At 41.3% G+C, this 17,426-nt stretch overlaps 1 protein-coding gene across 6 annotated transcripts in view; it reads right to left on the bottom strand.

The window, feature by feature from the left end:
• The window catches only part of OSBPL9 (oxysterol binding protein like 9), an 875,847-nt gene that overhangs the window by 626,845 nt on the left and 231,576 nt on the right, over positions 1-17,426 (bottom strand). Inside the window, exon 1 of one of the 6 annotated variants that reach the window (XM_069232681.1) lies at positions 9,243-9,424. The exons of 4 other annotated variants lie outside the window; for them this stretch is intronic. In XM_069232681.1, the coding sequence (XP_069088782.1) occupies positions 9,243-9,266 (24 nt within the window). In that variant the 5' untranslated portion in view covers positions 9,267-9,424. Of the gene's footprint in view, positions 1-9,242; positions 9,425-17,426 lie in introns of those variants that run through there. One more of the 6 variants, XM_069232682.1, reaches the window with a different exon arrangement.

Here is a 17,426-nt window from a genome sequence, read left to right on the forward strand (position 1 = left end):
TAAGATCATGGCATTGGGGAGACAATTCCATGATCCCCCGGGTCTCTAGCACAGAACCCGGGTACTGCCAAACTGCCTTTCCGGGGTCTCCACTGCAGCTGCTGCCAACCCCACAGACAGGTTTCTGCCCCCCTGGGGTCCAGGCAGCCCTGGCCCAGGAAGGCAGAACAAAGGATTTCCTCAGAGAGGGTGTAACACCCTCTCCCTTTGGAAATAGGTGTGATGGCTGGGGAGGAGTAGCCTCCCCCAGCCTCTGGAAATGCTTTGATGGGCACAGATGCTGCCCATCTCTGCATAAGCAAGTCTACACCAGTTGAGGGATCCCCCAGCCCTGCTCTGGCGCGAAACTGGACAAAGGAAAGGGGAGTGACCACTCCCCTGACCTGCACCTCCCAGGGGAGGTGCCCAGAGCTCCTCCAGTGTGCCCCAGACCTCTGCCATCTTGGAAACAGAGGTTTTGCTGGCACACTGGACTGCTCTGAGTGGCCAGTGCCAGCAGGTGACGTCAGAGACTCCTTCTGATAGGCTCTTACCTCTCTTAGTAGCCAACCCTGCTTCCTAGGTAGCCAAACCTCCTTTTCTGGTTATTTAGGGTGTCTGCTTTGGGGAATTCTTCAGATAACGAATGCAAGAGCTCCCCAGAGTTCCTCTGCATCTCCCTCTTCACCTTCTGCCAAAGGATCGACCGCTGACTGCTCAGGACGCCTGCAAAACCGCAACAAAGACGACTACTAGCAACCTTGTATCGCTTCATCCTGCCGGCTTTCTCGACTGTTTCCAGGTGGTGCATGCTCTAGGGGTAGCCTGCCTCCTCTCTGCACCAGGAGCTCTGAAGAAATCTCAAGGGGGTCGACGGAATCTTCCCCCTGCAACCGCAGGCAACAGAAGACTGCATCACCGGTCCTCTGGGTCCCCTCTCAGCACGACGAGCGTGGTCCCTGGAACTCAGCAACTCTGTCCAAGTGACTCCTACAGTCCAGTGACTCTTCAGTCCAAGTTTGGTGAAGGTAAGTTCTTGCCTCCCCACGCTAGACTGCATTGCTGGGTACCGCGTGATTTGCAGCTGCTCCGGCTCCTGTGCACTCTTCCAGGATTTCCTTCGTGCACAGCCAAGCCTGGGTCCCCAACACTCTAACCTGCTGTGCACAACCTTCTGAGTTGTCCTCCGGCGTCGTGGGACTCCCTTTTGTGACTTCAGGTGGACTTCGGTTCACTTTTCTTCTAAGTGCCTGTTCAGGTACTTCTGCGGGTGCTGCCTGCTTCTGTGAGGGCTCCCTGACTTGCTGGGCGCCCCCCCTGTCTCCTCATCCAAGTGGCGACATCCTGGCCCCTCCTGGGCCACAGCAGCATCCAAAAACCCTAACCGCGACCCTTGCAGCTAGCAAGGCTTGTTTGCGGTCTTTCTGCATGAGAACACCTCTGCAAGCTTCTTCACGATGTGGGACATCCATCCTCCAAAGGGGAAGTTCCTAATCCTCTTCGTTCTTTCAGAACACTAAGCTTCTTCCAACAGGTGGCAGCTTCCTTGCACCCTCAGCTGGCATTTCTTGGGCTCCTGCCCACTCTCGACACTGTCGCGACTCTTGGACTTGGTCCCCTTGTCTTACAGGTACTCAGGTCCGGAAATCCACTGTTGTTGCATTGCTGGTGTTTGTTCTCCTTGCAAAATCCCCCTATCACGACTTCTGTGCTCTCTGGGGGTTTTAGGTGCACTTTACACCTACCTTTCAGGGTCTTGGGGTGGGCGATTTTTCTAACCCTCACTGTTTTCTTACAGTCCCAGCGACCCTCTACAAGCTCACATAGGTTTGGGGTCCATTTGTGGTTGACATTCCACTTTTGGAGTATAATGGTTTGTGTTGCCCCTATACCTATGTGCTCCTATTGCAATCTACTGTAATTTTACATTGCTTGCATTACTTCCTTTTGCTATTACTTGCATAATTTTGGTTTGTGTACATATATCTTGTGTATATTTCTCATCCTCATACTGAGGGTACTCACTGAGATACTTTTGGCATATTGTCATAAAAATAAAGTACCTTTATTTTTAGTATATCTGTGTATTGTGTTTTCTTATGATATTGTGCATATGACACCAGTGGTATAGTAGGAGCTTTACATGTCTCCTAGTTCAGCCTAAGCTGCTTTGCCATAGCTACCTTCTATCAGCCTCAGCTGCTAGAAACACCTCTTCTACACTAATAAGGGATAACTAGACCTGGCACAAGGTGTAAGTACCTCTGGTACCCACTACAAGCCAGGCCAGCCTCCCACATGGCCTGAGTTGTGTAGTGCCTTGAATGTGTGTGTAAGTTATTTGAAATGAACTTGCTTGTGTATTAGGAGATCCCCGAGTTGTGCTGTGAAGTGAGATCTATGTGGGAGGCTGGGGATGAGTCTTGCTGCCAAGTTCTTGATGGTTAGTAATCTTTTAGTGAGTTGCTTGGGGTTCCCAATGTAAATGTATTGCCCGTAGTACAACCTGCTGGTGACAGGGGAGGGGTGAGTGACAGTTCTTATAGTGTTGCTGGGGAGCCATTTGAAGATCATTTTCAGCATCTTCAGTGTGAATTAGTAAGATGTTGTGACATCGTTGGCTTGTGCGTTCCTGACCAGTTTGCTGCTGATTATTATTTAGAGGTTCCCGGCGTGGGTCTCAGTTTTGCCTGCCACCAGTTGGAGCCCTATGGTGAATTGTTCTTGCTGAAGATCACTACTTCTGTTTTGTCGCTGTTAAGCCTGAGGCAGTTCGCTTCCATCCAGTTAGCGACTTCAGCCCTGCAGGTGGGGAACTTGTTTCTTGTGTTGTGGGTCTGTCAGAGAGGGAGAGTATGAGCTGCGTGAGGTCGGTACAGGTTGAGGACATTGATGTCCTGCGCGAGGATGATATTGGCCAAAGAGATCATATATGCATTAAAGAGGGTGGGGGATGAGGCATGAACCTTTAAGCACTCAAACATATGAGTTTTTTGTCCTCCATGGAGTAAGATTTACTGTATTTGAATAGCACAAGTAAACGTTTAATCAATTTAAGAAAAATCCCAGTAGGAAATTATGATTCGTTCCGCTCGCATTAATGAGTCGGAGGAACGCCTTAAGGGAGAAAGGCAGACTCATACATAAAATGCAATTTTTGATTTAGGAGAATGAAAAAAGGTTAAGGAAAAAGTAAGGTATACGTTCAGTATATGTTGTTTGGAGACTTTGGTGAATATCAGAAAAGAGGACACAAGCCTGATACTGGACAGCAGGGTATTCCAAATGTTCAAAGCATTTCCTGAGCGACTCAAGAGGATCCGAACTGGGAAGCTTCAATGTTAAGTTTCATAGTTTGTGCGGAATATGCCTTTCTAAAAAGCTACTCTTCCTTTTTTGTTCTAGGAAAATGTGGCGGGCTCTAGCCAATCTCAATATTGTTAGGCATTTTGCCTTTTAACTAGCTGCTCGATGCCTGCTGAACTATAGTCCATTTGAGCATCTAAGCAGAACCAGCTACAGTGTTTACAATACTTGCCGCTTGTGAGGCTTGGGATTAAACTACTCTTGACTCCACAACATGTTAGGGCAGCATAATTCCTAGTGTTTTTTACTAGGCACAAGGGAACCTTCCCTGGCAGTCTTGTCTATGTAGTGTTAGCATTATTTCACAGTTCAATACTGTTCAAGTTAAGGGACTGGGGTGTCTGTGTCACACAGTCATTATACAGTCCTTCAGATGCTTCAATTTTTTTGCAGTCTAAATACTGCTCAAATTTTTGGACAACTTGTCTATGCACATTTAATCTTCATTGGAATTATTTCGGAAAAGTGTACAATATACACATTTGGGTTTAAAGATGATGCTCATGTTGTTATTGGCAATAGCGGGAATGGGTGCAAACTGTAGACAAAAGTGAGGTGGTGACAAGGAGCTTCGATGACTATTCTGAAAACAACATGCTATGAAAGCACACTCCATCAGTACTCCATCACTTGTCTTTTACTAGGTCCACCTGTCAGCCTCCCTATGCACTCTGGTCTCTATGATGTTAGCATTACCCTAAAGTGCAATACTTCAGTACTCACAAACTTACTGAGCTCAGATTTAAAAAAAAACTAAAAAGGACATCCTGTGTGACTATGTGCAATTCAATTTAACAAGATTTCACAAATGTTGTTAAATCTGTTGTTTAACTTTTCTCAATAAATTGCAAATTACCATGAGAAGTATGTTTTGTAACTGTGATTTACTGTACTTTAAAACCAAAGGAAAATAGTTCCCTCGGTGAAACGAAGATGAGTTTTGCTGGACCTGCAACCATTGCTTTTACTTTAAACTACCTAATATCTTACTGTCACCGCGAGCTGTTATGACAGCTTTACGGCACTAGTGTCTTCTAACATATGCCATCCTAAACTCTGCTATACTAATCGGGTTCCTCAAGAAAGGTCTGTGTTCCTTATTTTTCAGCCTATCAATCATAAAATCATTACAATAAATGAGTGCAGCCATCCTCCAGGTAAACTCACTCATATTTACTGCCTTCATGCAAGTTTTGTCTATCTGTAAATGACACAAACAAAAATCCACGGACTGACTGCCATGAGTGAAGTCATTTTATGAAAAGCTGGACGTTTGGCCTGGAAATTGCCAGCATAGATGTCAATAGACAAACTTATGGAAGTATTGGATAGGCGATCATAAAGGGCAACAAACCGTAGAGGAATTGTGGGCGTGTTACATAAGATGGCCACAAAACGGAATGAAGTTGTGGCAAGATGGTAAGAATAGTAATGCAAATTTAGGGTGTATACTATAGGATTCAACCAGCACATCAAATTAAGTTCTGTGATCACTGTAAATCGCACACATTTTGAGAGCGCAGGCTAGTTTTGAATGCTGTAACTCCCAAATACATATTGACTGTAAACGGTGGCAAGACAAATTGTGAATACTTTAAGCCTGTGTGCTATTATTTTAAAAATGTACGCAGTGTGGCTAAGGACAGGTGGAGGATGGAGTGGAAGCATTCAAAAAGGAGAAACAAATCACAGAAAGAATGCATGATGAGTGGAAGGCTTCTCTTTCACCGAAACTCATTAGGGGGCTCGAAAGTAACATTAGAATACATTACAAAATAGCCTATGTATGGAAAAGTCTCTTAGAAGTTGTGTAGTAAACAAAAACAAACAAAAAAATTCCAAAAGGCATAGTTATAATTCCAAGAGCAGTATTACTGAACGTGCATCAGAAAAGCTGGAGGTCATGTACATTTGTTCTGTCAAAAGCTCTAAGTAGAAGTGAAGATTTGTTTAGCCGGGTGGCCCAGATCTCGTACCAGACTCAATGACCGAGACTTATTTCTTCTCTAAAAGGGAGGAAGGAAAAATATTCATTTAATTTGCTCACGAGGCATACAGAAATATAAATAAAGGGTTATCAGAAATGGGGGTCCATGTGGAAATTTGCCATGGTTATGAAAGTCTTCAGAAAGTTTAAAAATGTATACATTTTATTTAGGGCATTAGCTTTCCAAATGTATTCACTCTTCCTCCCAAAATACTCTTGAAATAATATGCAGACATTTGCAGTCATATTTCAAGTCATAATGCCCGGGGTTAACACTGGATTTTCTTACATCTGTAGCTAGTGCTAACTCTGTTTCCGAGGAATTAAAGGCAGAGGGTGGATCTTTTTGTCACTGTGTGAAGAGATGTGAATTAGCATGACAGGAAAAGTTTACCCAGAGGGGAGGGAACGGGATGCGCCAATTGTCTGCATTTTAATGGAAGTGAAGATACTGTAACTGGACCCCTGCGCGTACTGACCCCTTATTATGATCAATGTGAACGTTACGATACTCTGTAATTTCTTGGCGACCAGACTTGGGGCAGTGGTACAGGACCTGGTACACACTGACTGCTTCATTCCAAATCGGAATATGGAAATTAACATACGTCGACTGACCCATGTGTTCCACGAGGCTGGGAAGGCAGAACAGGAACTGGCTCTGGTGGCTATGGGCCTGGATAAAACCTTAGATATGGTGTGTTGGTCTTACTTAATATCCATGTTGGAAGAGTTGGGGTTTGGTCCTTCATTTAGAGCCTGGGTGTGACTACTGTATACTGAGCTTGTTGGCTGGGTCAGGGTGGAAGGTACTGCTTTTGGACAGCAGGGTGATAGGGAGGGGTACCCAACAGGGTTGCCCTGTCCTCTGCTTTTTGAATTGGCATCGGAGCCTCTGGCTCTGCTGTTACAGCAGGAGATGTGAGTGGCGGGGCATCGCGGTAGGGGACGCTGAACATAATGTTTTGCTCTATGCGGAAAATGCACTTATGTATGTGCGCTCTTCTAGGGAGGCGGATCCAGCCTTGTTGAGGATTGTTGAGGCATGCTGAGGCATTCGGAGAGGTCTTGTGTTTCTGGGTCAACAAGCATAAGACAGTATTATTTTCACGGGGCGGGGGTTGATCAATATCCCTCCTCCCGGAGCCCGGATCTGGGAGACTGAGAGCTTTCATTACTTTGGGGTCATGGTGGCTCACAAAGAGGCACAACAGAACTATTGCCGGGAGGTACTTAGTAGGAACGATGCCACAGTCTTTGGGCAACACGTCATACAGATTTGCACCACTGGCACTCCTCCGGGCAAAGCGCAGAGTGGCTATTAGCTGGATTGGCAACCATGCATCTCAATGACACATGTGGGTCAGGGATGTCTTGGAGTGGGCGGTTGTTGAGCAACAGCACATCAGGCTCTCTAGATCAGACAATAAGGTGTTCGATGACACTGCAACATGGGTCTTGGTGTTGAAGCGGTTTCATACTCATGAGGCAAGTACTGATGGGTCGGACCAGGACACCAGCTTCGAAGAGGTAGATGTAGAATTTCTCACCTTCACATGTTTACATGTGGATTTGGATTCCATGAGTGTCCTTATGTGCTTCAGTACATGTATGTTTGTTGACCTGGTATTCATTATTGTAACACTCTATTGTTTTGTCCTCTCTGTTGATACTAAGTGTGGATTTAGCAAGCACCGGGTTCAATGTTGATGTAGATCTTTTTGTTTGTGTCTCATTTTCATTCTGACGTGTTAATACAAAATCAAAAATAAAGGTATCAAACAAAGGTTTTAAAATATATATGAGAGAAGAGAAGCATATTGTTTTCCCTTAACTGTGTATATATTCTGTCCAACAACATTAAACGTTATTCATATTCCAAAAATACCCTTATTATATTGAAAAACTACACGTGAAATTATAGTGGGCCTGAAAACACCTGGCTAAAGAAGATAAACCACTCTCGAGCACAATCAAATAGCTAAACCTGGAGTCACGTGTGCCATTTGGCTAAAGAAGATAAACCACACCCTTCTACCAATAACACCTCATGCGCCCTAATTATAGGTACCCCCTTAGGCTGGTTACTGCCAATACAATATTGTCCTCGTCCAGCGAGTCATTAGCCTTTTAAAGTAAGACCACTTCACCTACAAGGCTCTTTTCTCATTTCCTCTGTCTTGCTACCTTTTTCTCTTCCCTTTTTTCAATCTTGCTCTTTCCATAAGCTGTCTGAAACACACATTTAAAAAACAACCAATTCCGAAAAGTTATTACCCAAAATACCTGTAATTTATTAATGACTATGTGCAACAACTATGCTTACAAGGAATCAAAAGTTACCTCATTTCCAATGTTGAACTAATTGTGAATTTTTCGAAACCAAAATAACCAAATTGAAAATTAAACGCTGACTTTAACAGAAATGAATTGTAAGTGCACATATTTTATTTATATTCTTGCAAGTAGTTGAATTCTCAATCAATAAATGTCCAACCTCAAATTCATCGACACTGGACAATCTCTAGTCTGCCCTACTAAGGTAAAACTGGTGAAACTTAACTCAATTATGGCTGCCCTGCAGCAGAAAAAAATACTTTTGTGGTAGAGGCACACACTAACTTAAGCACTGATTAGTCAAAGCAGTTATGATGGATGCCCTTGAAACCTCATCTAAAACCTTCAGCCAAATCACAATACTATTGCTCGCCTTATTACCGCTTCATGTCTCTGAAGGCATGCGTCTGTTGCTTACAGCTGCTGTTTGGATCCCTTTCTAGCTACTCAATTTGAATTTCAAATGCTTCTATGGACTGGGACTCTCATATTGATTTCGAGTGTATTGATACAACTCCACCAAGGCTCAACTTGTTGATAGATGTTTTCATATAATTCAATAAGATGACATTTGCTTCTTTTCATCCATCAGAACGCCCTTCTTTGTACTCGGACTACTTTCTTTTCATCCCTCTCAATGCACGCATATAGATTAAACCCAGTGCCTTGCAGTTTTCTACGGTATAGAGTGATGTACAAAATGCAGTACGATGGGGACTACAAAAATAGCCTTGAATACGTGCTCAAGCTTACGTACCTTTTAAAAAACACAGAAAAACTGAAGTCTATTTAATGACTAACTATTTTTTCATTTACAACTACCATATTAACTTTCGGCAGCAGATTGCTTTGTCCATTAGCCACAATTTTAAGCATACACTCTAAACAACCTTCCTCTCCAATACCTCAAGAAGAAAATGCATCTAGGAGGGCAAGTCAAGTGTAAGTACTGTTGCTAACCCATCAATAGTCTCCATTTCCAAAACCCTATTTGATGAAATGGACCTCTTGTAGGTGAGATTCTCTACAGCATGGAAGGATCAATTTTGAGCCCAAGGTAACTTTAAAGGTATCTAGCAAAAAATAATCTATGTTGAAATTATTGTTCTTATTCACAGAAGACTCAAGAGTGCTTGTAAACAATGAAATATATCCTCTGTCCGGGAAATATCCGATCTGAATAATAATATTTGAACGGTTTGCATATTTTAGTAATTACTCGCAGAACGCACAACGCTCTACCTTTAAATTAGCACTGAGCTGCCACAAATTAGCGGTTGACAAAAAACACGCCGTCACTTTCAAAAAGAGACATCGCCATCAAAGAGGCTGTCGCTTTTTTTTTTTTTTTAATAAGTACCAGTTCACATAAACAGGATATTTTCAAGGCAATAGTGCTAAACAAATCAAACATAACAAGAACCGGAAAATCAGTTTAAATGAGCGGCACGTTTCAACATCAATTGAAGCGCTTCATTCTCATATAAAAACAGATCGAATAACTAAGTACCACTGACATAGACTGACCTACTTTTAAAGAAACGATTTACTTGTGATTGCTGATTATACTTACACTGCTAATCCGTCTCACAGACATGTTCGCAGAACTGCTCTCGATGTGAAAGACATACTTGTCCTCAAGGAAATCACCCTTCTGTTGAATGACTATGCTTCCTTAAAACAATAGAGAAGGATTTCTACTTACAGCTAACCACTGTCACACTGCACTTCCTCAATCCGTGCAGACTTCAGCCTCACTTCCTACTGCAGCTCTGATTTGGTGTGAGACCTTCACATACTTAAAAGGCTGCATGTGATAGGCTGCCTGTCCGTCACGTGGTTTCACGACCAATGCTGACATGTTCCTGGGTTAAGTCCTGTGCCAGCTTGTATTTACATCAGGCGCTTTAGTATCACTGTTACCGTGAACACTCCAATTAAGATGAAAAGCAATTATGTGAACAGTGGTGCTCCAGGTTCAACTAATTGGTTTACCTTTTGAACTCAACATGTTTACATGAGTGAATTAAAATTAATTTGCCTTCCCGGGGCTAGTTTCCTTGGTTCCACTGTTACCGATAATTATAAGAGGTGGATTATCGAAGCGGCTTTTGTTGTCAGAGACCCGCAACGGAAACGACTTACATTCAGCGCCTGCGTATGACAGGCTATCCTGTCACTCCTACGTGTATTTCCGACCCGCAAAATGGTTTGTCAGTGGGATTAAGTAGTTTAAAAACCTCCTTGAGAGTCACGAGTGAATGATACAGTGCCTGTGAATCAGACAAGTCTTGCGAGCGAGACGGCATTTATGGAAGTGGCGGTGAAAATAAAAGGCTGATTTGATATTCTGGTCTGCAGAGCACTGGCTGTACACCACTGTTCTGATTATACTCAAATATCCACCCTCAAAATGACCCACGGCCAAAACATGCTCCACTGTGTAGTATAGCAGAACCACTCTACGCTTTAGTGAGCTTATATGCTGCCCTGGTGATGCCCCAAAATAGGCTGTAGGTCAGCACTGCACAGCACGCCTCATAATGGGGGACCCTAACTTTTGCAGTCGCTCATTTCGCAATTTTCGAATCCTCTATCTTAGTGTGTTGTAGAAATACAACTGCTAAAGCTGTCAGTAAGCCCATGGTTCATTCAATAGTAGACTACCAATCAGCTGCTTTCACCAAGTGACAAGAGAAATGATTAGATGAAGTGGCCATTTTACGTCCTAGTTAGGTACCTCAGCGAATGATGGTGTTGCAGCAGATATGCTAATATGAGAATATTCTAATGATTTGCGTAGACATACTAATGAGAAGAATGACATTTGAAAACTAATAAATGAAAATAATGTGTAATGTGCCCACGGTGAGTGGTCACCATCTGTGTTAACAGTACTAAATAATGTGAAAGTTTTAAAATTTTGTATTAATATGCCATAACTGATAATATAACTTATGTTTATGATGCTTCGTATCCTTAACTTAGCTGAACTAGAGGCCAGGGGGCGCTGGGCCTTGCTTGCTTAAAAGTGGAGACACGATGAGCCGCAGAGGACTGGAACTGGAGAAAAGGACCTTGAACTGTACAGAGTTCAAAATGAGCTCTGCTAGAAAATCTGCAAACTCACCAGCGGACAGGACACGATCAGAACAAATTGATACAATTATGTGTAGAGTAGGCTAAATGTACTTTCCCAGGACTTCAACAATGGAACTACTGACTAAGAGCACTGGGCAACAATTTTGTTACCTGAAGAGCTGGATGATTTTCTCATCGACAGAAGGACCAATCATATTAATGGAACTTGATGCTCGAACTGATGCGAATAAGTGGTAAACAAAAACTATAGGTTAGAGTCATAACCCCGATAAGGTTGACCAATAAGCGATTTGAGGGACGGACTGAGACCCTAATAAAAAGTCATGACACGAGAAGGAAATTCAGTGTGGAGAGGAGAATTTTGATGACATCAGGAGACGCTGTCCGAAGTGCTGAAATTTGGGCTTGCTCCCTGTGAGCCTGAGCCTTGCTGATGACCGATGACCTGGAGATGAAGACTGACTCGTTGCTAATCTATCTTGGATAGTTAGCTATAAATGAAGACTGACTAATGTGCGTTTTCCTTTTAGGTACCAACTGCTCTGCTTAGATGTTTTTCTCTCTTAATTAGATTCTTTTCCAAATTATTGATTTTTGACTAAATTGTTTTTCGCATGAAGACCCTTATGCTAATTTGAGATAGGTAGGGTGACAAAGGGCGACTGAATGGTGACTTTGACTAAGACTGACTGACTCGCATTGCTGAATTAATCAATGTTTATGAATTTGCCAACCTAGATTGATGATGTTTTTGCTTATTAATAAAATCTTGATTTATTGCTCATGTTGCTAATAAAGTTTGATTAACCATGGATTCATTGAAATAAAGTTCTTTTGATTAGAATTGTAACTAATAGGGAATAAAACAAATTAACCTTTCAAAGAGTGATGGTATTTTCTTATTAGACTAGGTTTTGGTGTTATATGTTGGGTCAGAATTATTGTTGATGTTTTCTCTAGTCACCACTTAGCTAGGATACTTTATGCGATCCAAAAGATTCATCTACCTATACGCGCCCCCTTGTAAGTTTACTTACTAAGGACAAGGCGCGCTAGCAATGGCGTGTGCCAATATTATTCATTACGGTTGTTATGATACTTCGTCTAAGCATGGCCCGTTCAACCACCTTTAAAACAATGGCAATTATTATTTTTTGGTTTTGTACAGCAAAATATTTTTCTCAGGCTTCAGTACTAGGCAGAGCGTAGGTACCGCACGAACATCAGTAGTGCACACAGATCACAGAAGTTCAAAAAAAGAGACTTGGCTTGCACACTACCCCCTTTATGTAAAAGGTGCAGAAGGGGGCATTAACTGTGTCAGCTTACATCACTGAATACTCGGATCCTCTTTTATAGGAAGATCTTCTGAGGACACATTGAAATAAGTAAGATAAGGAGAAATACATCTTTATTATTAAAATACAGCAACATACACATTGCATGATCATGGATGCAATAGAAGAAGCTACGTATATGAAGAAGTAGGAAGAGAAATACACAGCAAGCACTCAAATTATTATAGAAAGATTATGAAAATTAATCATTCTAGTATAAATGTTATCTTATTAGCTTTTATTTATCTTTATTCTCTAATGTGTCATGTTTCAATCTATTTTTAACAGTAGTTAGCACACAAACAGCATAACTAAAACTAATAATGTTATTATTATAAACAGTATCCTTACAACTGTACAGCACTTGCTGTACTCCATTTTCCAAATGAATCAGGAAAAAAAATCATAAATCTAAAAAAGTCGAAGGCAACAAAAACATTATTTAAAACGATAATAAACTTCTTTGCTCCTTTTTTTTAAAACAATGAAAAACAAAAATATAAAATATTTTTGTTCTTTCTTAAGGCTTTTCAGTAGTTCATTTTCAATTGTTGGTCTTTACATTTTCTAGATTTGCTTACGACTGTCTTTAACCTGGTATTAACAGTCTCTTTGTTATTTGTAAGTGGTTCTTCTTCTGTTTTGTGCTCTACTCTCAGATCTGCTGCTGCTTCTGATATTGTAGCTAGATAAACCCACTTAAATGAAGCATATTTTCTATTAGGAACTCTCCTTCTCATTGATCTTATGGCAAAACAGAATCACTTCTACTAGTTTCACAGTCCATTGGTCTCTCAGGCTTTAAGTCCAGTTTACAGTGCTTTTGTTTGTAATCTCTTTTCCTCAGAATGTCTGTTTTCTTTGTTCAGTAACATTCTCAGTCAGGGTTTCTTTACTTTCCAAAAGAAGTTAGACTTGAACTCAAACTTGAGTTTGAACCGTGATCAGCCTTGTCTACTTTGTTCACTGTGAATTGCTTTCTACCTCAACAGGTTCCTTGGACTCAGATTTCCAACGTGACCTGTTTAATAAGTGGATCAGAGACCACTCATGCTTTTGGCTTTTGCAGTGTAATAGCTATTTACTCGGATCTCTGCTTTGTAACCGGACTTGAGTAGTTTCAGGTTCTTCATCAGAGCTCTCACTAACCTGAAATCTCACAATCTCATGGTTTTCATTGCTTTCTTAAACAGTTTAAAAAAAATTAACCTCATTTTTATCCACGCTGCAAAACCTGTGCTTGGCCTTGAGCTCCACCTTGTGCTTGCCTTTGTGAGTCTATGTATATTTTACTGGCTGATTTTTCTGCTGCTTCTTCCACTGATCTCACTCTCTTCATATGAGCAATGTGGATCCACTGCAGCAATCCATCACAGTTTACTGCAGTGTTTGTTGTCAATATTACCTGGTAGGGGGCATCCCTCTTTAAGGCTGTTTTTCTAGACATGCTTCCAGATCACTACCCAGTCTCTTGGATTCAAAACGTGGCACAGAATGTCCTTTGTCGCTTCTGTTGCCACACTCACCTGATGAGAGACAGATTTCACAGAATCAGCCAGACCTTTGCAGCAATCTAGCACAATGTCATCAGTAACTGAAACTAATGTAGTTGAAGAAATATAGGCAAGACTCAATGCTCTTTCCAGGTTGACTTTTTGTATAATAATATAAGCACAGGTGGGCATTCTTCGTATACAGTGAGCATTAAAATAACTTGGACCTGTCCTTCAATTACTTATACTCCAGGAATGTAATGGAAAATCATGGGTATGAAAGGCAGAATTAGCTAACGTGTGGCAGTGGTACATGTCAATAACATGATGAAAATGATGAACTGATATTTGGTAGGGTGTGGCTAAATATACATTTAATACACTTAAAAGCTGATATTTCGAAACAAATAGTATTTCACGTAAATGAATAATTATTGTTTAGAAGAAATTTACTTATCTAAAATGAAAAGCTTGTACTTGATAGCAAAACGTGCATTTTCAAAAACTGAACTGACAATGTCGAACATAGTTCCATTTCATGATACACTTCAAGCTATACTTCAGTGATAATTCATGGTGAGTTTAGTAGACTTACTTCTGATGGTGTTTGTGTGAACATTTGCTGCTGTGGCATTTATTTCATGGCTTGCAAGGAGGTATTTTATTTTCTGTACTAATAAAGACTTTTTATTTACGATTATCCTTATGCTCATGGAGGCTTGTGCTATAAAACCTGGGCGTGGGCTTGTCTTTGTTTAGTGTTTGCCTCACGTGCACTGTATTGCAGAACTCAGAGTGACCCATAATTTCTATCGCTAGGAGGAAACATGAATATATTTCTGGTCAGAAAGGAAGGAGGAGGAAAATGGGTGTGCCTTGACTTGTGTCCTGATTTGTCAAGTGTATGGCACCCTGCAACTGTTTTCAGGTGCCTAATTATGTATCTCTGTGCAGGAGAGACTAGAGGGGGACTTCTGATTAACTACCTTTGACAGTCATGGTAGTTTTGGGGGACTATGGAGTTCTGAGGGGAAGCCTGTGTTGTGAAAATTCCTGAGTAAACATCCATGTAGGACTACTCTCACTACTATTGACGATAAATCCTAAGGTCCGACTCTATTTTTGGAGTAGGCTAGACTACATTTTAGGTACCTTAAGACACCATCTTTCCTGACTTATGCAGAATTATTGTCATGCTTGCTACTTACGGAGATGTCGTTTGACCTGATCTTTCTAAGAACTGTGAAAGTGTCATGTCATTAGGTTAATTACATAAATATAACACTTAACGCAACATCAGTCTGAGACAAGTGTTTACTTATCATGGCAAGGTCAAATAGGAGAATATGCAGACATATAGCCAAAATGGTGTAGTCTGAATTGACCTCCTTTCACCGCATATGTTCTCAAGGAAATGTCTGGCATGTACATCTTGATGCACATAATGTATATCAGACATTCCTAAACGTATGTCAGAAATTCCAATCTCCGATAAGATTTAATATATAAAGGGCTACCACTTGGTGTCAGGAGAGGTCCCCTGCCTAGATTATAGCACACGATTCTGCCAGAAATGGTCTCACCTACTGCCAGTGCACTTTGGAGATGCTGCATCTCACCTGATGCTGATAAACCAGAGTCCCGGAGGAAGGCCGCTACCACGGCAAGTGTTTGCCCTTTGCAGGAAACATTGCCTTCACACCTCTGCTTATAACAACAGCTCTTGCTGTCAACAAAGTATGCAGTGTGTCTCTTCTCACTAAGAACATCTAGACTGAAAGTTGCTTTACCTTCTATGCTCTCTTAGTCTAGCACATAGAAGCAGGTTTCAGGGTGTTAAGTCTTAGATGACATTTTAACCATGTTAGAAATATGCATTTTATTCTAGTTCACAACATGCCTTCTTGCTGTTTTTTTATGATATCCTGTGTAGTTATTTTTGATGTGCTCAGAAACAGGTTCTCCCTATTGTAATAAATGCTTTTAGTTGAAAGTAACTATTAATTGCAGTGCATTGTGTGTATGTGATTATGTGAATAACGAAATAGGTTTGTTTAGTTTACCACAGTACCCCTGATCTCATTGCACAGATTGTTAGTAACCCAAAAGCAATAACTACTTCAATAATGTCCTGAGGGGTTACAATAACCTGTCTTTCACCTTCAGCGTTGATGCACTGAGCTGAGTTCTACTGTGTCACTTGTTACTGGGAAAGGAAACCTTGTAGAACAACGCCAAAGTTGTAGTTTACGCAACACTACAATAGTGTCTTTAATGTGTCTGCTTTGTGAGGTACAAATGGACTTATGCTTCCTGCTGGACTACTCTGGTTGCTGTTCTGCCATATTTTACGTGTATTGTATAATCAGTCCATATTGATGTGGCCTATATTGCTCCCAGGGGGTTGCATTAGATTCCTGCTTGTCTGCACATCTGTTGAGTGGGCAGTCTGTCTTGGATCTGATGTTTTAGACCTACTCACCACTTCCAGGAATAGCAGAGGTATTCTTCAGATAGGAATGTTTCTCTGCATTGCTTGATGGCTACAATAAACTACTGAAAAAGAGGGAGGATGACTAAAAGTAAACAAAAAACATTCCTACACCAAAAAGTGCCCCATGACAGAGAGACTGTGAGCAAGTGGTCCAGCAGGGACAGTGATTCGATACCCAGGGAGATCTCTGATGAATTAAATGTGAAAATGTGAAATTGTTCAGTTTCAATATTAAAAGTAGGCTATCCACTGTTAATTCCAGACACTTATTATGGATCACATGAAGAAACAAGTAGACAATCGCAGTACTCCCCAAGATATGGCTGAGAGCCGCAACGATAACAGAGGATAATACTTTAGCCTGAAATTAAGTGTATGGAATAGGTCTTGGTGCTCAAAGTATTATTCATATTGTAGGGGTTCCAGAGTCAGCCGATACAAGTACAATTTAACCTCAATGGAGAACCTTTTAATATCCTTCTTTGAAAGGTCAATCTTCTCACCCATCTACATCGTAAAAATGTACAACAGTCAGTAGCATCAAGGCATGTCCCTGATTTTCCAGAATGACCTATCATAGCACTCTTACTGAATTACAGACACTGGAACATTGTTCTATTTGTTTCTCTGACTTTACACAATCCGTCCGAGAGGCCACGAGAGCCTTCACAAACATCAAGATAAAAAGCACGAAAGCACATGAACATTACATGTCCCATGCTCTGCCAAGCTTGCCTAAAGATTACCCTGTCAGGCAATGATGCTCGGCAAGCCTCTGCCTTTCTGAATATGATAGAGACTGGAGAATCGCCCTATCATCTGGAAGCTAGGGCCACAGTCCCCTCACAACACCGTGACAACGATTGAAGTCTTTCTCTTTGTTAAGGTGAATATTGTTTTGGCTGTTAATGAATACTTCTGAATGATTCTTTTGATCTATTTCCTTTTTTGGGTACATACATCTGCAAAATTTAAAGTAGTCTTTGAATGGAAGGAATATGTGCAATATTCCTCTTGCTGTGGTTATTGCTATAGGTGCTAGTGAGTTGGCGTCTGGTTAAATAATTCCAGCACAATTTATGCAAGAGGTGTACAATTTTCAGACACTTAAACTAATGACTGTTTCATAAGATTGTTAGCCTTTTCTCGTCCTGTTTCCACTCTACCTAAGATGACACGGATTATTAACTTGTTTAATGTGAAGGGTTTCAATACAACAGGGAGGTGGGGTACTGCTCACTTGGATAATCTGGCTAACACCACCTTGATGTGGTTGGAAAACCACCAGTAGTGTTTAACTAATGTAATTAGTCTTGGTTTGATTCTTTTTG

Source organism: Pleurodeles waltl, chromosome 4_2 (genome assembly GCF_031143425.1).
Source record: "Pleurodeles waltl isolate 20211129_DDA chromosome 4_2, aPleWal1.hap1.20221129, whole genome shotgun sequence".
NCBI lineage: Eukaryota > Metazoa > Chordata > Amphibia > Caudata > Salamandridae > Pleurodeles > Pleurodeles waltl.